This window comes from Loxodonta africana, chromosome 11 (genome assembly GCF_030014295.1).
Source record: "Loxodonta africana isolate mLoxAfr1 chromosome 11, mLoxAfr1.hap2, whole genome shotgun sequence".
NCBI lineage: Eukaryota > Metazoa > Chordata > Mammalia > Proboscidea > Elephantidae > Loxodonta > Loxodonta africana.
Window position 1 is genome coordinate 23,632,659 of NC_087352.1, and position 26,691 is coordinate 23,659,349.

General features: G+C 54.3%; 3 protein-coding genes across 5 annotated transcripts; 1 reads left to right on the forward strand and 2 right to left on the reverse strand.

Moving 5' to 3' along the window:
- Positions 1 to 440: 440 nt before the first annotated feature.
- LENG8 (leukocyte receptor cluster member 8) lies at positions 441 to 13,509 on the forward strand. Of its 2 annotated transcripts, XM_064293287.1 has the most exons (16): positions 441 to 576; positions 3,500 to 3,593; positions 4,464 to 4,638; positions 4,988 to 5,086; positions 5,958 to 6,068; positions 7,047 to 7,296; positions 7,584 to 7,725; positions 8,010 to 8,213; positions 8,661 to 8,939; positions 9,022 to 9,162; positions 9,426 to 9,711; positions 10,195 to 10,296; positions 10,400 to 10,468; positions 10,586 to 10,715; positions 10,804 to 11,011; positions 13,347 to 13,509. In XM_064293287.1, the coding sequence occupies exons 2-16, from the start codon at positions 3,556 to 3,558 to the stop codon at positions 13,507 to 13,509; spliced, it is 2,397 nt and encodes a 798-aa protein (XP_064149357.1). In that variant the 5' UTR covers positions 441 to 576; positions 3,500 to 3,555. The 2 variants fall into 2 exon arrangements, with proteins under 2 accessions (XP_064149357.1, XP_064149359.1); XM_064293289.1 differs by lacking the exon at positions 3,500 to 3,593 and having other exon boundaries at positions 464 to 576.
- LENG9 (leukocyte receptor cluster member 9) lies at positions 5,731 to 17,144 on the reverse strand. The gene has a single exon (XM_064293316.1). The coding sequence runs from the start codon at positions 16,328 to 16,330 to the stop codon at positions 14,756 to 14,758; it is 1,575 nt and encodes a 524-aa protein (XP_064149386.1). The 5' UTR covers positions 16,331 to 17,144; the 3' UTR covers positions 5,731 to 14,755.
- Positions 17,145 to 17,578: 434 nt separating this feature from the next.
- Positions 17,579 to 26,341, reverse strand: CDC42EP5 (CDC42 effector protein 5). 2 transcript variants are annotated; one of them, XM_064293378.1, is made up of 3 exons: positions 26,133 to 26,341; positions 25,516 to 25,652; positions 17,579 to 18,101 (listed from the first exon to the last, which is right to left on the reverse strand). In XM_064293378.1, the coding sequence occupies exon 3, from the start codon at positions 18,099 to 18,101 to the stop codon at positions 17,646 to 17,648; it is 456 nt and encodes a 151-aa protein (XP_064149448.1). In that variant the 5' UTR covers positions 25,516 to 25,652; positions 26,133 to 26,341; the 3' UTR covers positions 17,579 to 17,645. The 2 variants fall into 2 exon arrangements, with proteins under 2 accessions (XP_064149448.1, XP_023399341.2); XM_023543573.2 differs by having other exon boundaries at positions 25,516 to 25,656.
- Positions 26,342 to 26,691: the final 350 nt, after the last annotated feature.

Below are 26,691 nucleotides of genomic sequence, written 5' to 3' on the forward strand. Positions count from 1 at the left end.
CCGCCTTTTTATGTTTGAATACACGGGTCCTCCGCCAGGTGAGCCATCCCAGGTCTATTTACTAGGAACGCTCCCCTCATCCGGATGGAGCCGGTTCCTAACCCCGCTTGAGTCAATCATTCCCTCCCCGGGCTTCCACATCACTGTACTATGCATAGTCTTACACCTCTCATGATACCAGTTGACAAATAGGAATAATAAATGCTAGCCCTGGCTGAGCTCAACCTAGGCTGCGACGAACCCCAAAAACCCCACCAGCTTCTAACTGCGGAAGCCGCATTTCCTTCAGGAGGCCACCTCCACCCTTTCTTCCTGTTTGCCTTAAAACACTCAACGCAAGATGTGCGTAAGCGGAGGTGGGGGGCGGGCTCAATTCACACTAGCGGCGCCTATTGGCTGCGCGGTGTGGGGGCAAGGAAGGCGGCTAAGACCGCCTAATGACGTCAAGACGCCGCGATCGGGACGTCGAAGCCAAAGGAAGAGGAGAACCAGCTGGGTCGCCCAGCAGTCTCGCAGCCGTGTTCACGTTCCTTTGGGCCACTGCTGGCGAGTCCGGAGAACAAACGCCTGAGGCTGGTACGAGGAACGACAAGCGAGCGGGCGGGCGGCGGGGGGGAATCTCCTTTCGGTTTTACGCCCCGCGGGCCCCGAGGCCTTCTCGGCCGTCGTACCAACGGACGCCGCGCATGAGCGTCGCCGGGGTGTGGCGGCGCTGGGTTAACCTCTACGCATGTGCGCCATAGCGGGGGTGGGGGCGCGGTCGTGCTGTAGCGCGCGTGCGCGTCGGCTCCGCGCCCAACCCCGCCCTTGGAATTCCCTGAGCCCGGAACGCACCCCACCCTCTATTGACCTGGCGATTCCGCCGGGAGGGCGGTGTTGCTCCGGGCGACGGGCGGCCTGCACGCTGGCTTCTTCCCCCCGCCCCGGGACGTGGTGCGCAGGCGCGGCGCGGTTGGGGCGGTGGCTCCGGGGCCAGTCACGGGGCCCCGGGCGGTCTCATCCTCCAACCGGCGTCCTCCTTCACCTTCCCCGGGCCTGCAGGACAGCCAGGTGGTCCTCGATTCTCCGGGAGCTTCACTCTAGGCCGGAGTTTTTCCCCCGGTCTCTTCTGTCCCGGGGTTCCCGCACCCGCCAACGATTGCCACTCACAGCCCGCATTCTCCACCCAGGATATGTTTCCCGTTTAGACTTTTCTTCAGGGCTTTCCCCAGACTCCTGTTCTTTTCCCTTTTGTAGGGCTTTCGGGTTCTCAGGAAACCCTGTGGCGTAGTAGTTAAGAGCTAACGCTCCTAACCAAAAGGTCGGCAGTTCGAATCCACCAGACGCTCCATGGAAACTCTGTGGGGTAGTTCTAGTCTGTTCTATAGGATCGCTGTGAGTCGGAATCGACTCTCTATGGCAGTGGGTTTGGTTTGGGTTTGGGTTCTCAGAAGGGCTCTTCTGTGAGCCCACCCTTAGGTACATTACAGCCCTCAACTCTTGCCTTCCAAACACCCCTTCGATTTGTTTTAGTTATTTCGACCCCAGCTCTGTAATTTCCTAAAACTCTTTTGAGCCTGTTGGTGTTTTTAGTTGCTATGTAGTTGATGCTGAGTCTCGGCAAGCCTATGTGTGCTGAGTAGAGTTGCTTTATATTGTTTTCAAGGATGTGACTTATCAGAAATAGATCACCAGGCCCCCCCCTCCACGCCCCAGGCACTTCTGGATGGGTTTGAACAGCCAACCTTTAGGGTGATAGCTGAGCGCTTAACCCTTGTGCCACCCAAACCAAAAATCTATTGCCATCAAGTCGATTTCGACTCCTAGCGACTGTATCAGAATAGGACTGCCCCATAGGGTTTCCTAGGTTCTCCATCTTTATGGAAGCAGACAGCTACAGCTTTTTTGCAGGAGTGCACTGGTGGGTTTGAACAGCTACCAGTTAGCAGCTGAGTACTTAATCACCGTGCCACCAGGGCTCCTTTTTTAAACCACCCAAGGACTCCTGTTTGGGCCTCTGAAAAAAAAAACCATTGCAGTGAAGTCGATTCTGACTGGTAGCGACCCTTAGGCGTCCCCAAAGCTTTATGCCCAGAACTCCCGTACTAAGGAGATCTTCTTAGGCCCACTCCTGCCTCTAGGAGCCTTCCCTATAGGTTTTTTCTCTGCCCTTGGGGAGCCTTTTTGAAATCGGCTTCTAAGAACTTCTTCATGTGGCAGTTCCCCTCAGGTGCTCTCACTTTTCACTGCTTCTAGAGGTAACTTCAGAAATCCTCCTTTCCTCTCAAATTTTTCCTCCATTCTCCAGTGTTCTCCCCATTCCAGCACCTGCTTTCTTCTCTCAAGCATCCCTCAAAGGCTTCCCTGTTTACAAAGTTCTCTCCCAGAAATCTTTCCAAGCTTCCCAGCTTTAAGGATTTACTCAGATTTGTTAGAGAGTCTTATTTCTTCTGCTTTCTCTCAGAGTATATCTTTTTTTCTAGAATTTGTTTTAGATTCCTTATCACTTGGTTAAGGAGCCCTGGTGGTACAGTGGTTAAGTGCTAATTAAAAGGTCGGAGGTTTGAACCCACTAGCTACTCCATCGGAAAAAGACGTGGCAGTCTGCTTCTGTAAAGATTGTTGTTGTTGTTAGGTGCTATCGAGTCAGTTCCAATTTGGCAACCCTGTGTACAACAGAATGAAACACGGCCTGGTCCTGCGCCATCCTCACAATTGTTGCTGTGCTTGAACCCATTATTGCAGCCAGTGTGTCAGTCCATCTTGTTGAGGGTCTGCCTCTCTTTTGCTGACCCTCTGCTTTACCAAACATGATGTCCTCCACGGACTGATCCCTCCTGATAACGTGTCCAAAGTACGTGAGATGAAGTGTCACCATCCTTATTTCTAAGATTAGAAAGAAAAAAAACACTGCTGTCAAGCCGATTCCGACTCATAGCGACCCTTCAGGACAGAACAGAACTGCCTCCATAGGGTTTCCAAGGAGTGGCGAGTAGATTTGAACTGCTGACCTTGTGGTCAGCAATGGTAGCTCTTAACTGCTCTGCCACCAAGGCCCCGCTTCTTTGGAAACGTCGTGGGGCAATTCTCTATCCTATAGGGTCACTATGAGTCGGAATTGGTTGGATGGCAACGGACATGGGGTTTTTCAATTTTTTATGGTTTGACTGAGGTCTTCCCACTCCTTCCTCCAGAACCTCCCCCTATCTTCTCATTCAGGGCTTCCCTCAGACTCTTATACGGGCTTCAGAGCCTTCTCACCCCCTTTGGGCAGTCCCCTTTTCAAATCCTTCGTTTTCTCCCTGGAGCACTATATGTTGCTCAAGGGTTTCCCCTCATACTCCAGCATTTTATTCCACATCCAGAATTTTTTTCAAGTCTTTATTTACCTCAGTGGCTCTTTTCTTAAACTCCTGCGTTCTGCCTGGCTTCTCATGAGCTTGTCTGATTCTTTTCCCCCACTCCAACATATATTCCTTGCTTTTTCTTGAGTCTTCCTAACTAATTCTTTCTCTGACAGACAGTGAAAAAAGCAGTCTGGCTCCCGAGGTCCATCCCTCATACCCCAAGGTCCAGATGGCGGCCAACGTGGGTGATCAACGTAGCACAGATTGGTTAGTGGGGCTGACGGGGAGGGAAAGAAGCAGTAGGACCCAGTGATGTCCTCTGGTGGAGGGGGGCTCACACAGTAGGGGAGCGGGGTTAGGTGAGTCCCTCATCTGGCCAGAACACAGTGGGAAGCACTTGCTTGAAGTGTGGAGAGAGGCGAGTATTGACTTCTCCGAGCTTCCCTTTCTCACAGTGTTGGTCACTGTAATAATAAATAAATAAAAACAACTAGGATGATTAACTTGAGGGTACCACAATTAGGAGGCAGCCTCCAACACTGTGTTCAGCGACTTGTCTTTCTGCTCGTTTCTTACTTTCTCCAAAATAGTGTGATATTCTAGAAATTGGAGTGGTGTCAGACAGAATTTGTCGATTTATAAAACACTTAGAAAGACCTATTAGGTGCCAGAGGTGCCTTGGAAGAAAGGCCTGGTGATCCACTTCTGAAAAATCAGCCATTGAAAACCCTATGGAGCACAGTTCCACACTGACACACATGGAGTTACCATGAGTCGGAGTCAACTAGACAGCGACTTTTTTTTTAATTAGATGCCAGTTCCTGTGTTAAGTTCTGTGGCAACAAGTAATTTTTTCTTTTTTTTGTTGTTTGATTTTAACAACTGCTTTGTGCCAGGCACCTGGTTAGGTCCCTTAACATAGGTGATCTCATTCTCTGTCAGAGAATATTCTGTGAAGCGGAAACTGGGTATTGGTATATTATAGATCACAACACTTGGGTTCAGCAAGGGGAGGTGGCTTGCTCCAAGGCAGACAGTGAGAGATCTGGGATAAGCGCTGCGCTCTCCCTTGTGCTGTCTTGCCCACTTGTGTGCAGTGGGGAGAGCAGGGTGACTCAGTGTCCCTTCTCTCTGCAGGTCCTCTCAGTATAGCATGGTGGCTGGGGCAGGCAGAGAAAATGGCATGGAGGCCCCCATGCATGAGAACCCCGAGTGGGAGAAGGCACGCCAGGCCCTGGCCAGCATCAGCAAAGCGGGTGCTGCTGGCAGCTCGGCCAAGGCCAGCGGCAACGGGCCTGTGGCCAGTGCACAGGTAAGAAGGTCCTTGGGCCGGGATACCCTGAGTGGGGCGGGGGGGACACAACTAGATGTTCTCGTGTGTCACAGGGCGGGGAACATAGAAAGATGTATTAGGAGACTGACGGGGAAACAAGGTCCGTGTCCCCTGAGGACTCCAGGACATAATGTGATACTTATCCCTGAGTATCCAGCCTGATGGGGGAGACCCTGGCTCTTTGCAGCGTCGTGGACCCAGATTCTGGGGAATCTTCCACTCTGGCGATTCAGCTACCGGTCAACAGGCCTGCCTTTTCATGGGCTGGGGGCGGTTCATGGGCCCTGTTGCTGACCCTAATGGCATGCGGGCCTCCCTTTTTCCACAGTATGTGTCACAGGCAGAAGCCTCTGCTTTGCAGCAGCAGTACTACCAGTGGTACCAGCAGTACAATTACAGCTTTCCCTACACCTATTACTACCCCATGGTGAGTGCCGAGTCCAGAGGTTGGCTGACAGGGTGGGTGACAGAAGTCAGATTGGCCTTAACGAGCTGAGTAGTTGATGAGATGGAGACAGCCACACCAAACTCTTCTGTAACTCCACTGCTCACAAACCCTCCACTAGCTTATCACCCTCAAGATACATTCCAAGGTCCTTCCCATGGCCCACAGAGTCCTACACAATCTGGCTCCTAGCCACCTCTCCTCTTCCCTCCTTGGGCTCATTCTGCCATCGCTGCAGAGACCTTGATCTCAGCATGCACCGGGCCTGTCCACACCTCACTCACTGCAATTGTTCTCCTTCCATGTACCCCCATGGCTTGCTGCCTCCTCACCTCTTTGCCTTGTAGAGGCCTCCACTCAGCACATCTCTTCAGGGCGAACTGCCCGGACAAACTGACTTAGAGGAACTCTCTTACCCCCCGACCTGGTCCCTCCATTCCTAAACCTTGCCTCATTTCCTTTTATAGCACTTAGTATTGTTGGGCATGTTACGTGTGTGTATTTATAGCAGCATGTATGTTTTGAATGCAAACTCCTTTAGGGTTTAGAATTATCGTTTTTATTTTTTGTTCTGTTTTCACATTTAGAAGAGTTGGCCTTTGGTAAACATTTGTTGAATAGAGAAATTTTTCTGAGAATTAGCTGGAATGAGATAGGAGATTGATGAAGTTCAGGGTTTTGTTTTTTTTTTTTAATACATGAGAGGACCTGGTATGTTTATATGGCAGAGAGAGGAGAGAGAAGTGAGGACCAGGGGTTGTGTGCAATTCCTGCAGGCGGGAAAAGGGGGGAAGGTCTAGACACAGGGCAGGAACTGGGCTTGTGGACTAACTCTCCTCTGTGTCTTTGTCAGAGCATGTACCAGGGCTATAGCTCTCCTTCCCAGTATGGGATGGCCAACTCCTACGGCTCAGCCACACCCCAGCAGCCGTCGGCACCCCAGCACCAAGGGACTCTGAACCAGGTAACACTGCTGCCCAGTGCTGTTTTGTGCTCAGGCTGGGCAGTGTCATTTTCTGAGTAGACCCGCAATCAGGAGCTTGCTTGCACTGTTTAAGAAACTTTTTTCCCCTCCTGCCAAACCTCTGATCTGATGATGAGGATGGCCAAACATAGTTTTAAAACAGTGTGAGTTCAGGGCGTGAGCAAGACCAGGGGCTGAAGTGGCATGGAAATGCTGAGAGTGGTTTGTCCCGTTTTCTCTCCTTTCCCCCAGAACGTACATGCAGTGTGCACATATTCACTCGTGTGTGCACACACACTCACGTGCTCTTGTACACATATACGGAACTAAGGTAGGGTGGACTTGCTGGGAGTAGTTTGTCCTGTTGCAGCCTGTTTTCTCCACCACCACCCCCCGCCCCCACACGTACACACATGTACTTATATGTGCACCCCCACACACTCACACAGTCTGGTCTTGTTTTTAAAGTGCTGCTGTGGATAGAGCGGGGTTGGAATCCCAGTTCCCTCTCTTCCCAGTGGTGTTGTTACATGCAAGTCAGGTGATCTCGCTCTGAGAAGCAGTAAATAACTTTGTTGCAGGGTATTCACTTTACTGCATTTGTAATTGTGTGGGTACCTTACTTGCATGTCCTCTGTGTTCACACTGTTACTGCCCTAGGGAGTACACTGTCCTGTCAGTGTGTTGTTATCGGGAAGGTCAGACTGAAACTGCAGTGTCTCTATCAATGCTGGCAGCTGCCACCCAGCAGCTGAGGCCGTGGGAAAGTTGCTCAGTCTTTCTGAACCTGTCTTTTCAGCTGTGAAGAAGGGGTTGTTAGTAAAAGGACGTATCTCAGAGCTACTTGAGAGTGCGTTGACACAAAAGGTCAGGGTGCAGGTCTAGAGAACAGAGTGAAGAGTGTGGTGGTGTGGACAGGGCTGTGCAAGCGGGCACAGTGTGCTGGCTCCCACCCTCAGCGCTGGCTTCCTCTCGCAGCCCCCAGTACCCGGCATGGACGAGAGCATGTCCTACCAGGCACCCCCTCAGCAGCTGCCGGCCCAGCCCCCTCAGCCCTCAAATGCCCAGCATGGGGCCCATCCTCTGAGCAGCGGCCCCCAGCCAGGGACAGTGCCAGCCACACAGCACGGCCAGGCGGGAGCACCTTCAGGCCAGGCCTATGGGCAGCACAGCTATTCCGAGCCAGCCAAGCCCAAGAAGGGCCAGCAGCTGTGGAGCCGCATGAAGCGTAAGTTGGAGCGGGGCGGGGCCCTCAGAACTCACAGGCACACTTCAAACCCTGAGGGTGCTCTGGGATAGATTCTTCATCCTGTGATCATCCCAGGGATTTGGGGAAGGCCACTCTGAGACTAGGTGCACTCGGAGCTGGGGCCCCTTTCTGGAGCTTGGCCTCTCCTGTCCCAGAACTCCTGCTCATCCCTGCCCCTGAAGCTTTCCGTCTGGCATTCCTTGGGGGAAAGGGTACCCCAGGTGTGCTAGGGAAGGGCCTAACCCCAGCTTGCGCTGCCCTCACAGCGGCCCCTGGGACTGGTGGTCTCAAGTTCAACATTCAGAAACGGCCCTTTGCTGTCACCAACCAGAACTTCAGCTCCAGCTCGGAGGGGCAGCATAGCAGCTTCGGCCCCCAGCCCAACACTGAGAAAGCTCAGAACCACAGGTGACACTGCGCTGCCCTTGTCCCCCAGTCCACTGTCTCTGTGCTCCACGTCTGTGTTCCAACCCCAGCTTAGCACCGTGCAGCCCTCCCACCTGAGCTGCAGTTTGCTCCTCTGAAATGGGAGAGCAGCCTCTCAGGGCTGTTGTGAGCAGTACATGAGGTGGAAAGAGAAAAATGCTCTAGTTCCACCTGGCACGTGGTGTCAGTTCACTGGTTGGGAGCAATGGCACCCCTGGCTTAGTGCGAGTGCTCCGCATTGAGTTCTCTATGCGCCCTCTCCACAGCGGGCCTTCATCCCGGGGCAACTTGTCCGGGAAGCCTGATGACTGGCCTCAGGACATGAAGGAGTATGTGGAGCGCTGCTTCACTGCCTGTGAGTCAGAGGAGGACAAGGACCGCACAGAGAAGCTGCTGAAGGAGGTGCTGCAGGCCCGGCTCCAGGACGGCTCAGCCTACACCATTGACTGGAGCCGCGAGCCACTGCCAGGGTGCGTCAGGGCTCGGGGTGGTGGCTGAGGGCTCATCCGAGCGGTGGGTGGGGCTGGGTAGGTACTCTTTGGGCATTGAAGTTGGAGATTTGGGCTCTTGGGCATCTGGGGTCTGAAGAGGAATGGGCCAGAAAATCAGGTCCCAGGGGATGATGTCATAGGTTGGAAGGTGGCCAGGAGAGGTACAGAGGCCAGGTGGTGCTAGGGTTGGAGTCCTGGGACAGGTGATGCTGTGGTATAGGGAGGTATGTATCACTCAGTGATTGAGAACACCTTCTGGAAACAGCACTCATTTTTGCAGTATATGAGCTGAGCCACCTGGAGTGAGTGCCTTCCTTTCTTGAGCCTATTCCTGGGTGGGCTGGCAGATCAGGATGGGTAGGCGGGCGTGGGATCCTACTAGAGTGGGATTGGGGTTGGTGACGATCTTCCCTGTTGGCTCTTCAGGCTGACCCAAGAGCCTGCGGTGGAGAGCCCAAAGAAGAAGCGGTGGGAGGCCCCTAGTGGCCTTCACCCTCCCCGGGGGGCAGGCTCTGCAACCAGAGGTGGAAGTGCCCAGTCCCAGCGTGGGACACCAGGGGCTGGGGGTTCTGGCCGAGCTCGGGGCAGCAGCTTTGCTAAGTTCGGCAATCGCAATGTCTTCATGAAGGACAACAGCTCCTCCTCCAGCACAGACTCCCGCTCCCGCTCCTCTTCCCGGTCACCTACCCGTCACTTCCGCCGGAGGTACAAGGTCTGGTTGGTGGGAGTGCCTGGGATAGAGAGAAGGGAACCAGTTAATGCCTAATCCTTCCTCTCTCTTGCACAGTGACTCCCACTCGGACTCTGATAGTTCCTACTCAGGGAATGAGTGTCACCCTGTGGGCCGCAGGAACCCACCCGCCAAGGGTCGGGGGGGCCGGGGGGCCCACATGGATCGGGGCCGAGGCAGGGCACAGCGTGGGAAGAGGTAAGATTTGGGCTGTGGACTCCTGAGGAGGAGAGGCTATGGTTATGAGAGAGGAGAGGACTGGAATCTTGAGACTCCAGGGAGAAGAGGGGTGCAGGGTCCGGGGTCCTGGGTCCTATGAGAGGAGGGGCTCCTGGCTCCAGGGAGGAGGGCTGTGTCCTCAGGGAGGGACTGGAGGGATGGACAGATGGCTTCCCAAGGGACCTAGGCTGGAAGGCAGATGGAAACCTAGGCCAGTCACTGCTCCCTTGCCCCCCTCTTAGGCACGACCTTGCTCCCACCAAGCGTAGCCGCAAGAAGATGGCGGTCCTGGAGTGCGAGGACCCCGAGCGCGAGTTGAAGAAGCAGAAACGAGCAGCCCGCTTCCAGCACGGCCATGCACGCCGCCTGCGCCTGGAGCCGCTGGTGCTGCAGATGGGCAGTCTGGAGAGTGGTGGGGCTGACCCTGACTGGCAGGAGCTGCAGATCGTAGGCACCTGCCCTGACATCACCAAGCACTACCTGCGCCTCACCTGTGCCCCTGACCCCTCCACTGTGCGCCCCGTCTCTGTAAGTGCCCTGAGAGGGCAGTGGGTCCTCACTGGGCCTGTGCTGGGTACCCATTGGGAGGTGACAGGGAGCGTGGCAGGGACACCACATGAAGGGAGACCCATCCTGTGGGGTCACAGTGAGGCCCTGCAGACCAGGAAGGGTGGCCTTGTTTGGGGAGTGACTTGGCCTCACTGAGTCTCATTTCCTCACTCGTGACATAGAACAAAGCCTCTTCCCAGGCAGGCCTGAGGCCTTGCCTGCCGCCAGTGGTGGAAATGTAGATAACGTGTTCTGTTTCAGAACGTACACGTGGCTGTTACATGGAGCGGTTACTTTTCCTATTAGTTGGTCTATTCTTAATGTGATTAGTAAGTCACCAGTATGTGTCTGGTGTAGCCACCCTCGTTTTAACAATCCCAGCTTAGCAGGTGTGTGACCGGTGCCCCCCGTGTCCTGGCTCTGTCTAAGTCACATACTGAGCCGAAATCTGACTCTGGCTAGGTGTTGAAGAAGTCGCTGGCCATGGTCAAGTCACACTGGAAGGAGAAGCAGGACTACGCATTTGCCTGTGAGCAGATGAAGTCAATCCGGCAGGATCTGACGGTGAGGCGGTGCTGGGAGGGCACTCTGGCCTGAGCTGCAGTCCCACCGCCCTTCCAGGTGGCCCCACCCCTGCTCTGGCCTGACTCTTCTGTCCCTACCCCAGGTCCAGGGCATCCGCACAGAGTTCACGGTGGAGGTGTATGAGACGCATGCCCGCATCGCCCTGGAGAAGGTGAGCAGACTGATGGGAACCTTCCTGGCACCTCCCCAGGTCCCTCCTGATACCCCTGAGAGTCTGTGCCCTCCACGGCCTCACCGTGCTCTGTTCCTCCCTGTCTCTGCCCTCCAGGGGGACCATGAAGAGTTCAACCAGTGCCAGACACAGCTCAAGTCGCTGTATGCTGAGAACCTGCCGGGCAATGTGGGCGAGTTTACTGCATATCGGATTCTCTACTATATCTTCACCAAGAACTCAGGAGGTGAGGGGCCGGCTACCGGGTTGGTAGGTGCCACCGCCCCCAGGCTGCAGCCCTTCTTCTCACCACCTCCTCCCTTCTGGGCCCCCAGACATCACCACGGAGCTGGCGTACCTGACACGGGAGTTGAAGGCAGACCCTTGTGTGGCCCATGCCTTGGCACTGAGGGCAGCTTGGGCTCTGGGCAACTACCACCGCTTCTTCCGGCTCTACTGCCGTGCACCATGTATGTCTGGCTATCTCGTGGACAAGTTTGCAGACCGGGAGCGCAAGGCGGCCCTCAAAGCAATGATCAAAACGTATGTGAAGCCGAGCGCACTTGCTGCTGCTCCTCACTTTTCTGGCCATGCTGCCCTTTCTTCTCTAAGTTTCTAAGCCTCTGGGCTCCTCTTATCCTCTTGCCCTCTTCCACTTTTTCATTTCTGCTCTCAATATTTTGGCCCTTCCCTCTCCATGCCCTTGTGCTCTCTCTATCCAGTCCATTTTCTGTGTTCTGTCCCTCCTCTGTGTCAGACCACCTGCTTTCCCCTCCATTTTCTCTCTTCACTGACTTTGGATTCCCTTTTCCACCATCATCTGTGCTCATTTCGTCATCCTGCTTATGTCAGCCTTGACCCCCAATCCATTCTTTCCTTTCTTTGGGCTTTTGGCTCCCTCGGAGTGCCATCCACCTTTGTCTGTCACTGGTCCCCATGCCATCAAGACAACATCAGAAAGGTGGTTTCTGCTCTTGGCAGCTCTGATCTAATGAGACAAGGTCCCATTTCCCCCATCAACCCCTTTGACTTACCAAATGTGGTTAGAGAAAAGTGTGATGGTGGGGGCAGGTCAGACTGGGGATGGGGAGAGGGCTTCGAGGCCATCTGCAAGGCCAGGCCCACCGTACAGGTTGAGTGTCACCCATGGTGTGTCAGGGCAGAGGTGCCAGATTCAGGTAGACCATCAGTTCTCAATGGGATTAAGATATGCCCTCAGGAACATTGGGCAGTGTCTGGAACAGTTTTGGTTGTTCAGTTGGGAAGGTGCTCCTGGCATCTAGGAATTTTGGTGGCACAGTGGCTAAAGTGCTCAGCTGCTAACTGAAAGGTTGGTGGTTCAAAACCACTAGCTGCTCCATGGGAGAAAGATGTGGTAGTCTGCTTCCATAAAGATTTACAGCCTTGGAAACCTTATGGGGCAGTTCTCCCGTCCTATAGGGTCACTGCGAATTGGAATTGACTCAGTCGCAGTGGGTTTGGTTTTCGGTTTATTCTTATCTACTGGGCAGAGGCCAGAGATGCTGCTCAGCCCCCTGCAATGCACAAGGCAGTTGTACCACAGAGAGTTGTCTGGCCTCAAATGTCATTCATGCCGAGGTTAAGAGACCTTGAGGTTGGTGGGTCTAGGGGGCCTTGAATGCTGGGCCAGTCAGCTTGGCCTTCGCAGTGAAGGTACTAGGGAGCCGGCCATAGGATGGTGTTGAGTTAGGGAGGGGCAGTCATACTTGAAGGCTGGGAAGCTCATTCTGGTAGTGTGGAGTCGAGAGAGAGGTTATGCCAGGCAAGAGAGGCTGAGGATGGGAGAGAGGAGGCTGTGGCTCACAGACAGGAGGCACAGTGGACATGGCATGATGGCTCCTGGCCCTGAGGAGTAAGGAAGAAGAAGAGGCCACTAGGCTCCCTAGCCATCTGGCCTGGAGACTTGTGCCTTAGGGGATGCCTAGGGCTGTCCCAGCGTCCTCTGGCCTTTTCAGAGTTCACCCCCTGGTAGCCTTTTTCAGGGCATGTGGCTGGGTTAATGGTAGTTTCCTCATGGGTTTATGTGATGGGCTTTTGTGGACAGCCCGGCTGGGAGTGTCCCTGCGGTACAGGGCGTGGCCTGCCATTCCCCTAGGCAGACCTGCCCTCCCAGATCCCTCAGACTGCTCAGCCATGCAGGCCAGGCCTCCTGCCCTTCTACAGCTTGCTCTGGGGTTTCTGTCCCTACGACATCCAAGGCCAGGATGGGGGCTGCCACTGCCTTCCTAGGGGACCCTGGCCAATTGGCTCTACCTTTAAAACAGGCAGGGTGACTTACCTGTAGGGGAGGATCCAGTGACTTCCTGTGAGAGAACTCAGAGTGGCTCTTTGCTGGCACGAGGCAAGTGCTCAAAGAGCAGCGTCTCTGACAGGGCCATTAGCAAGCAAACACGATTGCTAGAAGAAGGTGTACTCTTTACTCACGTGCCTGGGGCTTTCCCGAAGGCAGTGAGAGGGCTGGGGTCCCCTGGGGTACTGCTCTCAACTGTATGTTCCTAAGCGTGGCTGTGGCTCCCTCCGACTGGCCCTGCCCCTCAGCCAAAGCGGCCCTCTTCTGAGAGGCTGTTCAGGCCATCAGAAGAGCCAGCTGGGTCCTCCCCTCCTGTCCCCTCCTTCCTGGTCCCCCTGCACAGGTAAGTAGGGGTGAGGGGGGGCACAACTGGGGATTGGGGCCATCAGCCCCACCCCGGGCCCCCCCAAGCCCCTGAGGTGGGAGGCTGGCAGGGGGTTGGGGGAGTTTGCAAGTTATGTGCTGAGGAGGCCCGTGGGGTGCCCGAACAGGGGGCATCCACTGCCTGCCGTGGGGCCCTCCCCTACCCGCTGCCCGCCTCATCACTCTCTCCTCTTGTCTCCGTAGCTTCCGCCCTGTGCTGCCTGTCTCCTACCTGCAGGCCGAGCTGGCCTTCGAGGGCGAGGCTGCCTGCCGGGCCTTCCTAGAGTCCCTGGGTCTGGCCTACACGGGCCCGGACAACGCCAGCATCGACTGCCGCCTCAGCCTGGCGCAGCTGTCAGCCTTCTGAGCACACAGCGAGGATGGGGGTGGGGGGCAGGGGCTGTGGCCCCTCCAGTGCCACCTCTGCGGATTTTGTTTTTGAGCCATGGACTTGGGTTGTAAATTAATTGTTGGGGAGTGGGCTCCAGGCAGAGCCACCATCCCTGCCCCCGTTTTCCCACCGGGGAGTCTGTACAGAGATTTTTTTACATTTTTATTTTTGTCTCAGAGGGATGGGTTGGGGGGAGAATAGGGTGGGGTGGTGGGGTGGCTGTGGGCGTGGTCTGTGGGGTCACCCGTGTCCACCTTTCACCTCCACTAATGCTCTCTCAGTGTTTTTTCTCTCTCTCTTTCGAGCTTGTACTCCGGTATTCCACCTGGCCTTTCCCATGCCAGGGGGGCCAGCAGAAGGAAGACAAGCCGTCCAGCTGTGCCCGCCTAATGGCGGTGGGGCGCTCCACAAACCCACTTGCCACTTCATCTGCCTCATCACAGACTCTTGTTGTCCAGCCCTTCGGGGCCTCAGTGTTTGGGGTGAGGGGAGCCGTGTAGAGACTGTGTCCTTGGCCCCCTCCCCAGAAACGCCGCTGCCACTGCCACCAGCAGACCCCACCGCCACCACACTGCACTGAGGAACTCCAGAGGCCACCGCGGGACCTCGCCAGCCGGGCTTGCCTCGTCTCAAGTTGTATTAAGTTGTCTTCGTGTTCCCCTTCTCCCTCTGCACCCAATGTTTCTTCTGGTTTTTTTTTACTCCTTTCCTTCCCTCCTCTTCCTTCTCTCCTCCTTCCCTTGGTTCAGCACAGGTAAAGCAGTTACCCCTTACCCTCCCCTCCCTGCCTCCATGGATCACCAGCTCACGTCATTTTCCCTTCTTCTTTTTTTTTTTTTTTTTTGTGTGTGTTTATTTAAGTTTTTTTTTTTCTCCCCCTTTTCTTTCGGCCCCTCCTTCCGTCTTCTGCCATGTAACTGGATGATGTGCAAGGAGTTTGCAAACAGCTGGACTGTCAGGCTGCTTTTTTTCCAGATGTTCTTCCTCTTTGCTTTTCCCTTCCCATCTCTCCCCTCCCCTTTCCTTCCTCCATTCTTTCTTTGGAGCACTGAGCACCATTTGGAAACTTCTTGAGAAACCAAAATTAAAAAGGAGAGAGAGAGAGAGCCGTTTTTATTCCTGCTTGGATCGTATCCATCCTTGAGTTGTTTAGGTATTAGTCCCTGGTTGGTTTGGGGACTGAGATCCAATTTGTCTCACCCTCGCAGTGGGTCTGGGAATGTCACCTCAAGGGGACCTCTGCCAGGGTTTGGTAGGTATTCCCTGCCCTCCCCATGCGGCACAGCCAGAGTCTCTCCACTGGCTGGCTCCCCAGCTCCTGCCTAAGGCTGAACCCTGGTTCTGGGAGGTGGACTGTGGAGCCATGGGACACCTTGGCTAGGGTGAGGTGGGGACACAGCCCTTCTGGGGGCTGTAGCACTCGCAGCCCTTCAGCCTCTAGCCTCTGGCTCAGCACCTGGGCCATACTCTCCAGTGAGGGGGAAGGTGGGGCACAAAGTGCATGATGTCCGAGGAGCACTAGGTCCCTGAACCTCACCTCTGGGGGTGCTCGAAGCCCTGGGTGGGAGAGGGCCTGGCTCAGAGCTCGGGCTGCTGCTGCCTCCTCTCCAGGGCCTGCCAGGCGCAGCAGGGCCAGTGTCAGGTGCAGGGCCTGTGAGGGCACCATGAAAGCAGCACAGGATGGAGCCACTTCTGCCAGGTGGGCCTGGGCCCGGGTCACCTCAGCCAGCAGCCCAGGTTCTGTCACTGCGAGGGCCACAAAATGTGTGGGGCGGGGTTGGCGAGAGGCCACAGCCCTGGCCACGACCCTCCTGTCCTCAGTATACTGGGCCCCAGGACCCCACTCCACCTCTGTTTCCTCGGCTGGGCTTGCTTTCTTCAGATGGAGGACATCCGCTTCCGGGAACGACTCTGGGGCTGCCAAGGCGTGTATGTCGCCGCCCGTGAGCGCCATGGTCCTGGCTGCTTCTGTTAGTTCCCTTTCTTTCACTCCGGAGGTGAGGCGCCGTGTCGTGTCTTTCCCTGAGTCTGACTCGGGGGCGACTTGGTCCTCGGCCTCAGTCGCTCTCCACGGTGATTCCTTGCTGCTGGCCCGGCCCAACTCTGTCTTCTTGGCCTTCCCTCGCTCTCGGTTCGTGGCAGATGCCTCCTCCAGGCCCGACTCTGCCAGCACCAGGCTCATGGCATCGGGGCCTCCGATGCCCTGGGCGTCGGCTGCCCCGAGCTCTGCCAAGGCCTGCTCTCCACGCCCTCTGGGCCCCGACTCCTGCTTCTCAGCGTCCAGGGCCCCGGCCTCGTTCCCGTCGAGCGCGTCCCCATTGAGCGCCTCTAGGATAGTGGGCCCGCGGCCGGCCTGGCCGGAGCCGAAGACATGGTCGGTGCGCGAGGCGCGGTCCCAGACGATGCGGCCGCGGAAGCGGAAGTAGCGCACGCGGTGCTGTGGGATCGCCAGGACGCCGGGCCCGAGCGCCGCTAATGGCGCGTCCCAACAGAAGGCAGCGAAGGGCTCTTCGCGCACGCCCAGGAAGCGGTCGGCGTAACCCACCGAGAAGTCGGCCGGGTCTAGGCGCGGGTCCCAGCGGATGCGCTGGATGACCGCGGCGGCCGTGCGCAGCGGCGGCTTCTTGGTCCCGGCCTCAGCCGGGACCGCGCCGCTGGGCCGCGCGGGCGCCGGCGCCCCCGGGTGCTGCTGGCGGCAGCGCGCGCCGAAGCGGCAGCGGCCCTCCAGGAAGAAGCGGCAGGCCGGCGCGGCCGCGGGGTCCCCTGCGGACGGCTCCGGCTCCCCGGCCGCCGCCATAGCGCCCGGAGCAGCGATCCTGTCGGGTCTGACCAGCGCCTGGGGGACCTGCTGTGGCGTCAAGAGCGGCTCTGCCAGCCCCGCCCCGGGAGCCGCGCCCCCGGTGAAACACCACCCAGCGCGCGCGAAGACTCTGCCCCACCCCTCCTGAGACCGCAGTTGTCGTCGGGGAACCTGATCAGGCCTACTCAGGGTCCATGGGATTCAACGTGTGGCCTCGCCCCTCCAGGACTACTCCGGCTGCGCGATCAGCCGTTGCCTGGAAACCAAGTCCCGCCCCGAAGAGACAGTCGTGGTCCACTTAGGCTCTTGGGAACCTGGCCCCGCCCCCTGGCCAAAAATTTGTGTGGCCCCGCCCCTCTGAGAACGGCTCCCAGCGTTTAGGAAGCCAAGCTCCGCCTTCTAGAGCCCGTTGCGGTCCCTGCAAGTTCTAGGGAGCCTGGCCCCGCCCCCAGGCAGCTTTATTTACATGTGTGGCTCCGCCTCTCCGGGCCCTGGGAGAACCTGGTAGCGTTCTCCGCTGGCGCCCGGGCGAACCCGACCTTGCGGCCTCAGAGTGAAACTCAGACTTGGGCTGCTACCATGGCATTCCGCGACACAGTTTACGGGCAAGGTGCCCTGCCCCCAGGACCTTGGCCCTTGAAGCTCTCTAAAAGTGTTCCTGCCTTTTCCTGTTGCAGCCGCTCCCGGAATAAAGGGCGGCTCCACCTGGTCCACCTGGTCAGCGTCCACCTGAGATACGCAGGGCCGGCAGAGGCCCGCCACGTACCCCGCGGGTCTCCCGGCCGGAATGCCGGTCTGGCGGGCAGCGGAGCTCCGTAAATATTTGATGAATGAATGAGGTTGTTGGAGCGGCCACGTCATGACACTGCCCCGGCCTCTCTTAAAGGAACCTCACCTCAGCCCACCAGGGAGGTCTCCAACCTGAACCTGGCTGGTCCAGCCCCCGTGGCGACCAGAACTCCGGGTGATAGACCTGGCTCTGTCTCTGCCAAAGTTCTTAAAGGCGTTAGGACCCCATCACCCCCCCATCTTCAATCACCCCTTCCTCGTCTCCCATCACCCCTCCTCTGGGAACCCGTTACCCCTATCCCATCTTCCATCACCCCTTCCTTGGGCCCCATTACCCCTACCTCGTCTCCTATCTCCCCTTCTCCAGGAACCCATTATCCCTCCTCCGGGGCTCCATCGCTCCTCCCTCCGGGCCTCCCCCCTTCCTCAGTGCAAAGTGAGCAGACAGAGCCTGGGACCGAGACCATTGCCGTTTATGTATAAAGATGTGGGGTGCAGCGCGGAAGAAAGCAGGGCGCGGGGGCTACAGGCCGATAACGTCGTCCAGCTCGAGGTCCGCGCTGGGGCGGCAGTGGGCCCGGGGGTGCTGGGCGCCCGAGCCGGGGTCCAGGTCGGGCTTGGCGGCCGCCGCCCCCGGGCGCCCCGCGTCCATGACACCCAGCACCGCGTCCAGCATGGAGGGGCCCAGATCCAGGTGGAAGGACAGCAGCGGGTCGGCGGGTGCGCGGAGCGCGGGCGCCGGGGGCTGTGGGACCGTGGGCGGCGGCGTGCAGCGCGGGGCCACCACAGGCGGCGCCCGGGGCTCGGGGGGCGGTCCGCCGCCGTGGCGGCTCAGGAACGAGGTGTCCCCGAAGGCGTCACCGCCGCGCCCCACATGCAGCGTATGCCGGAAGTCGCCAAGCGGCGCCGAGATGGACAGGGCGCCGCGCTCTGGCCGCTTCTTCGGCTGCGCGGAGCCCAGCTGCTTCAGCACCGGCATCTGGGGGAACACGAGCGGTTCAGCGCTGCCTGCATCCCACAACTCCCAATTCAGTGTCCCCAGCCCGTGCTATTTCAAAGGGCGATGGTGATATGATTAATCCCATTTTACAGATGGATAAACTGAGGCTGCAAGGGGCTCAAGGTCAGAACTGCTTACTCAAATCCCTGACCCAAATCTAGGACTGCCTGACTTCAAAATGGTCGTGGTCACCACGCTAGGCTGATTCTCGTTAAGAACTTTTGAGCCTTCCATCTAGGGTCACCGATTCATAGTGACCCTAGATGGAAGGCTCAAAGGTCAGAATTGGAAACCCTGGTGGCATAGTGGTTAAGAACTACAGCTGCTAACCAAAAGGTCAGCAGTTCAAATCCACCAGGCGCTCCTTGGAAACTATGGGGCAGTTCTATTCTGTCCTATAGGGTCGCTATGAGTCGGAATCCACTCGATGGCAATGGGTTTGATTTGGCTTATGAGTTGGAATCAATTGACTGCAACGGGTTTGGGTTTTTTTGCTTTATAGGCTAGGCCAGGGCCCCTGGTGGTGAAGTGGTTAAAGACATCAACTGCTAACATAGAAGTCGTTTGTTGAAACTCAGAAAAAGATGTGGTAGTTAGTTGCTTCTGTAAAGATTAGAGCCTTGAAAAAAAAAAAAAGATTATAGCCTTGGAAACCTTATGGGGCAGTTCTCCTCTGTCTTACAGGGTCACTGTGTGTCGAAACCAACTCTGAGACCAAGGGGTTTGATTTCTATTTTTTGTTTGTTTTGGTTTAGGTCAGGCAGGAGTCCCTGGGTGGCAAAAACTGTTTTTGCACTCAGTTGCTAACCCAAAGGTTGGAGGTTCCAGCCCACCCAGGGGCACCTCAGAAGAAAGGCCTGGAGATCTACTTCCAAAAAGTCAGCCATTGAAAACCCTATGGAGCACAGTTCTACATTGGCACACTTTGGGACACCATGAGTCAGAATTCACTAGCTGGCTACTCGTATAGGCCAGGTAATGAGAAATGTGCTTCACAAGCCCCTGGGGACTGATTCCCAAACTTGACTGATAGAAAACTCCAGCCTCTCAAAGATGGATATTCTTAGGCCCCTCCCTCCTCTGAAGGCAGGGCTGACCTGTCCATTGTGAGTAAGCACAGCCCAGGGCCCATGATACTTGGAGAGACCTATGAAAATGTTTTATTTCTTTTAAGATCAGAAGAAAAAATGAATATAATGCAGCCTGGACTGTATTTGTCTTTATACCAGTGGCTGTACAGGATTCGAAGAATGAATAGAAATACCCTCCACCCTCTTCCCAGACCCTGAAACTTGGCCACTTTTTATGGAACTTCTGGGAGGGAATTTGATGACCATCATGCTTTTGTTTTAACAGTCTCCGTTATGGTAACAAAAACTTTTTGACAGCTCCACCTTTTGACAGCTGTATGACCATAGATAAGTTACTTAATCTCTCTTCCTTTCTGTAAAATGGATAAAACAACACTACCTGCCTTGCAGGGTCTCCTTGGGTGTTGCAAACAGTTACCCTCCCTACTAACCTAAGAGCCCTGGTGGCACAGTGGTTAAGCACTCAGCTGCTAACCTAAAGATCAGTGGTTTGAACTCACCAGCCACTCTGCAGGAGAAAGATGTGGCAATCTGCTTCCGTAAAGATTTACAGTCTTGGAAACCTTAAGGGGCACTTCTATTCTGTCCTATAGTGTCCCTATATAAGGTCGCTACGAGTCAGAATTCAACTCGACAGCAATGGGTTTGCTAACCTAAATGTTGGTGGTTCAAACCCAACCAGAGGCACTTGGAGAGGAAGTCCTGGTGGTCTGCTCCCATAGAGGTAGTTGTGTGTCATCAAGTTGTTTCCGACTCACAGAGACCCCTTGTGACAGAGTAGAACTGCCCCACAGGGTTTTCTTACCTATAATCTTTATAGGAGCGGATTGCCAAGTCTTTTCACCTGCAAAGCTGCTTGTGGGTTCAGACCACCAGTCTTTTGGTTAGCAACTGAGTGCTTAACTGTTGCACCACCAGGGCTCCTCTGTAAAGATTACCACCCAGAAAACCCTCTGGAGCAGTTGTACTCTATAACACATGGAGTTGCCATGTGTCAGAATCAACTCCATAGTACCTAACAACATTTTACAGATAGGAGTCCCTGGGTGGCTCAAACAGTTAAGTGCTCGATTATTAACCCAGAGGCACCTCAGAAGAAAGGCCTGGCGGTCTGCTTCCGAAAGGTCACAGCCATGAAAACAGTTCCACTCTGCATACATGGGGTCGCCATGAGTTGTAATCAACTGGACAGCAACTAGTTTTTCATTTTGCAGATGAATAATGAAGCTGGGGGCAAGGAGGGGAATTTGTGTGATGTTGTTAAGAAGAGGCCCTGAGCTCCCAGATGACTCCCTTCTCTCTCCTCCATCTCTGTAGTGTTCCTCGAACTTCTCTGAATGCCCCCAAATGAATATTTTTTTATTGTAACTCAGCACACAATCCCCACTCCCACATTAAAAAAAAAAACAAAAACTCTGCTGCCATCGTGCCAATTCCTACTCATGGCAACTGAATGGATTGAAATGTGTTCCCCCAAAATAATGTGTTGTAAATCTTAACCTCTTTCTATGCCTGTGGTTAAAATCTCTTTTGGGAATAGGTTGTCTCTGTTATGTTAATGAGGCAGGATTAGTATAAAAAAACCAAAAACCAAACCCAGTGCCCTCGAGTTGATTCCTACTCATAGCGACCCTATGGGACAGAGTATAACTGCCCCATAGAGTTTCCAAGAAGCGTCTGGCTACGCCACCAGGGTTTCCAGGATTAGTATAAGGTGTGCTTTAAGTCAATCTCTTATAACATATAAAAGGTGCAGATTGAGCAAGCAGAGACGGGGGAACATAGATGCCAAGCCACATAGAGATCTCCAAGGAACCAGGAAACAGAAGCTGAAAAGACAAGGGCCTTTCCCCAAAGCCGGCAGAAGGAGAAAGGTTTCCCTGTGAGCCATTGCCCTGAATTCAGACTTCTAGCCTCCGAAACTGTGAAAAAATTAATATCTATTTGTTAGAAAGCCATCCACTTCTGGTATTTGTTATAGCAGCACTGGATAACTAAGACAGCGACCCCATGTGTTACAGAGCAAAACTGCTCCACAGGGTTTTCAATGGCCGTAATCTTACAGAAGCAGATCGCCAGGCCCCTCTTTGTGGAGCTATTGGGTGGATTTGAACCGCCAACCTTTGTTACTAAAAAACAAACAAACAAACAAACCCATTGCCGTCCAGTCAATTCTGACTCATAGTGACCCTAACAGGGCAGAGTGGAACTGCCCCACAGGGTTTCCAAGGAGCACCTGGTGGATTCGAACTGCTAACCTTTTGGTTAGCAGCCGTAGCATTTAACCACTACGCCACCAGGGTTAGTAGTTGAGCGTAAACCATTTGTGCCACCCAGGGAGTCTTCACACACACACACACACACAAACAAAAAGTTATGAAACAAAGGCATACTCTGGCATCACGCTAGGCACTTTGATACTTTCAATTCTCATCTATTTTAGTTTTTAAAAAATGTTGACCTCAACTCACGCATGACTCTCCATCTGCAACTTTAAACAAAAATCATCTCTCATTGCTAGCCGTGCCCACTACTTCCTCTGCCACGAGTTAGTGCTAAAAAGTGCAGAACTCCCAGAGCTGCCTGCCCAGTGTTGAATCTGCCTCTGCCAATTGCTGTGGGGCTTTGGGCAAGTTACTTAACCTTTCTGACCTCATTTCCTACTTCATAGTCTTTTTTGCAAGAATTGGTGAGATTACGTATGAAAGCCTTAGCATAGTAGGCAGCATACAGTAAATGTTCAATACGTGCTCAGAGAAGTCCCAGCTTGGTTCACTTTCTCCACGTTGTGGAGAAGGAAACAGATACTCAGAGAGGGTATGTGATTTGCCCAAGGTCACACAGCCAGAGCCAGGAGTCAAGGTCAGCTCTGTCTGACTCTTCAGCCCAAGTGCCTTCCATTGACAGCTGCCTCTTGAACTGACTGCCCCACAACCAGTAAACCAGATGCCATCAAATCTATTCTGACTCATGGTGACCCTATGTATGTCAGAGTAGAAATGTTCTCCATAGAGTTTTCCTTTCTTTCTTTAAAAGATAATACTGCATTTTCAATGAAAGTTTACACTGCAATTTAGGTTCCCATTTAACAATTTCTACACAGGTTGTTCAGTGACATTGGTTACATTCTTCACAATGCTTGAACATTCTCGTTATTTCCATTCTGGTTGTTCTGTTTCCATTAATCTAGTTTCTCTGCACCCTTATATTCTCATCTTTGTTTTAAAGTACTTGTTGACTGTTTGGTCTTATAGAGGTGATTTTTTTTAAAGGAGCACAGTACTCACAAGTGATATTATTTTTTTGAGCCAATTTATTTAGCTACAAGACAGTGGTAGAAGTGCTCAAAAATTATTGCACATAAGAATCACTTGGGAATCTTGTTAAGCTGTAGATTCTGATTCAGTACATCTGGAGTGGAAAGGCAAATTCTTGGCTAGGGGTCAAACTGGAATGAACTGGTTTGAAGCACTGCTACAAGGTGACCTCAGAGGTTAGTTTCAGTTCAAGGTTTGAAAAGTACCTCAGGGCAATCATCTCCAGGAGTCCTCTAGTCTCAACCAGTCCGGTAGGTCTATTTTATCTATTATTATTATTTTTTAGGTATTTGAGGTTCTGTTCCACCTTTTTCTCCCATTCCATAGGGTTCTCAATGACTGATTTTTCGTAAGTGGATTGACAGGCCTTCCTTCTGAGGCACCACTGCACAGACTCGAATCTCCAACCTTTCAGTTAGCAGCCAAGGGGTTAACCATTTGCACTACCAGGAACTCCTCTCCCTATGACAGCTCTCAGCTAATGTCTCTTCTCCCTGCCCAGCCCCTAGTTTGGCCCTGGAAATGCCCCTCACTTGGTCCTTCCATTGCCCTCCTAGGCAGGTAGGTGCCTCCAAAACTTTCCAGCAACAAGTTAAGATCTTGGTTTTGGACATCACATACATACGGTCTTGAATGTCATCATTTTCTTTTGGTGTGACCCTGAAATGACTTCCTCAATCTATGCTTCAGTTTTCTCCTTCGAAAAGGGAATCAGAATTCCTGTTTGCTAGAAGATGTTGTAAGAAGCCCTGGTGGCACAACACTTAAACTCTCAGCTGCTAACTGAAAGGTTGATGGTTGGAATACCACCCCCTCCAGCAGCTCCATGGGAGAAAGACCTGGCAATCAGCTCCCATAAAGATTACAGCCTAGAAAACTCTCTTTGTCAGTTCTCCTTTATCACACGGGGTCACTATGCGTCGGAATCAATTCGATGGCACCTAACACCAAGAGTTGCTGGAAAGTATAGGAGTCTGGGTGGTGCAAATGGTGAACACAGTTGGTTGCTAATCAGAAGGTTGGAGGTTCAAGTGCCTCGAAGAAAGACTTGGCAGTCTACTTCCAAAAGATCACAACTATTGAAAACCCTATGGAGCACAGTTCTACGCTAACATACGTGGGGTTGCCATGAGTTGGGATTGACTTGACAGCAACTGGTTTACTGGTGGTTATGAAGTATACTCATGATGCTAACATTCTATTTCTCAAGTACTTAATCTGGGCCAGGCACTGGCCTAGCTGCTTGGCATGGGTGAACTAACTCATTCAGTCCTCATAAAAACCCAATGACAGGGAGACTACTATTACACTGTCTGTTTTACAGATGGAGCCCTGGTGTCACAGTGGTTAAGAACTTGGCTGCTAATCAAGAGGTCAACAGCTCAAATCCACCAGCCTCTCCAGTTGGAATCAACTCAACAGCAAAGGGTTGGTTTTGGTTTGGTTTTACAGGTGTGGAGACTGAGACACAGAGATTAAGCAACTGGTCCTAAGTCAGACAGTAGCCAATGCGGGAGGCAAGATTTTGAAGCCAGGCAGATGAACTGCAGAATCTAAAGATAATGTTGTCTTGCTAACAGCATCCCTATGATAGGATCTACCCCTGTCAGTCAGTTTGTTGTACTACGGTGGGTTGGTGGTATTGTGATACTTGGCAGCTATGCCAACAGTATTTCAAATACCAGCAGGGTCACCCACGGTGGACAGGTTTCAGTGGAGCTTCCAGACTAAGGCAGACTAGGAAGAAAGACCTGGTGATCTGCTCCCAAAAATTAGCCAATGAAAACCCTACGGAACACAACAGACTACTGTCATATAGTGCTAGAAGATGACCCCCTAGGTTGGAAGGCGCTACACAATTTCACAACAATGGACTCAAACATAGCAGGGATCATGAAGATGGCATAGGACCCACAATGTTTTGTTCTATTATACACAAGGTTGCCATGAATCTGAATCGACTTGACGGCAACTAGCAACAATGAGCACAGCAATAGATAGGGTAGGCGTGCAACCCATGGAGGGAAAGATGTTTTGATTTGAATACAAAGGCCAGGGATTTCCTTACACTCTTGACTGTCTTTGTTTTTCTTTTCCATTCCAGAGGAGAACAACAACTTAGAAATAGATTTTGAATGCCACTTCTCTTCCATAGCTCAAAGACCTTGGGCAAGTCACTACCCTTCTCAAAGCCTTGGTTTCCCCTTAGATGGAAAGCTCAAGTCTCCCTGTAGGAGTCTCTGGGTGGTGCTGACTACTAGCTAAAAGGTTGGCGGTTGGAGTCCGTTCAGAGGCTCCTGGGAAAAAAGGCCTGGAGGTCTGTTTCTGAAAGGTGACAGCCTTGAAAGCCCTGTGGAGCAGTTCTACTCTGCACGCATGGGATTGCCATGAGTTGGAATCAAATAGAGGGCGACTAACAACAACAGTCTCCTCTAGCAGAGTTGGTGTGTTTGATACAGTGAGGTCATGCTTGGAAAAAGCCCGTCACACGGTGGAGGCTGAGTACAGAGGGGCTGTTGTTTGTCACAAATGTGAAACAGGCAGAAAGTGCAGGGGCTGGACCCCGGGAACCCTGACTTCATGCGCTCAGCACAGTGGTCCTCTGCCTCCACCCACCCATCTCCGGTCTTTCCTGCCCAGGCAGCTCTGCGGATCCAGCTGCAGGAGTGGTGGGGGGGCCACAGCTGGCTCTGGCTTGCCCCTGTCCTTCCTCAGTCCCAGCCCCACCAGCACGGAAATAACAACCCGCTCCAGATCCGGTCGGACTGGTTCTCAGCCCCGTGAGAGACAGGGGGAGCCGGTCGGGCTGAGGCAGGGCCCGGTGACACCGGATTGGGAGACCCCAGACCCCCTTCGGACTGCAGTACGCGTGCTTCCTGAGGCCACGTGGCTGCGGTTGGGACTTCAGCGACAGCTCTGTCTTTGGCTGGCTGTCCCTCTTTTCTCTGGACTGGACCGGGTCCCTAGCCCACCACTGCCCCTCACCTTGTAGCCCTCGCTGAGCGGGGCAAGGGCTCTCGCAGGCTCCGGCTCAAGCTGGGAACCCCTCTCCCAGCCTCCAAGTCGGCCACCGCCCCCTGGTCCCGGGCTCGCGCCTTCTTCCTTCTTCCTCCGGGCGGGATCTACCTGGCAAAGGAAGTGCCATGCAGAACCAGGAGGGAGATCCAGGACCCAGGCACCCGGGCCCACAATGCCAGAGTGCCCAGGCCCCAAGGATCCAGGTTCTCATCCCTCCCCTCTCTTAGCTTCCAGGAGCCCTGGCTTCCAGCCCCCTTCTCCCTCAGATCTGGGCGTCCAGCCTCTAAACTCCTTCAGACCCAGGAGTCTCAGTCTCCACCACCACCCCCTCCCTTCAGACCCAGGAGTCCAGGTCTTCAGCCCCTCCTCTCTCAAGCCCAGGGATCCGGACCCCTAGCCCCCTCCTCTCTCAGACCAAGAGTCCCAGCCTCCAGCCCCTTCATCCCTCAGACCCAGGAGTCCTGTAACCAGCCGCCTTCTCTCCCAAGACCCAAGAGTCCAGGCCTCCAGGCCCCCTCTTCTCCCAGGAGTCCAGGTCCCCAGATCCTCGTTCCTCAGGCCCAGGAGTCCCGGCCCTTCTCTACCTGCACCAGGAGCTGAAGTGTCAGCCCCTCTCGGGGGCCATGGTGGGAGCCCAAGCCGGTGCGGAATCACCTCCCAGTCTGGCTCAGCCCGGGGCAGGGAGGGTTAAGGCTCAGGCCCCTCCCAGCCTTCCTGATCCCCCAAAAGTTTGCCTCTAGGATTTAAAGGACAAGAGAGCACTGGTGGACAAGCAGGGGCCCCTAAGGGCTGATTGTGGGGGCGGGAGAAGCCTGGGGCGGGGTGTGCAGGGAGGACACACCGCGGGTGTGGGGGAGGGACAGGACGCGCCCCCCATCCCGGCCCCTCCCCCTGCCCAGCCTGGAATTTCCTGAAACTGGGGAAGTCTGGCTGTTTGGAAGAGTAATTTCTTCCAGATTGCTGCTGTTCGTGGTTGTGGTGGGTAGGAGGAGATTGGGAGAGAGAAAAAATGAAAAAGAGAGATAGAGAGGCAGAGTCCAGGGAGAGGATGGAAGGGACCTGAGAGGTACAGCCCTGCCCTGTTTTGGGGGAGTCCCCTGTATTAATGTCCCTGCTTGAAGCCACCCCTCTATACAAAGGACA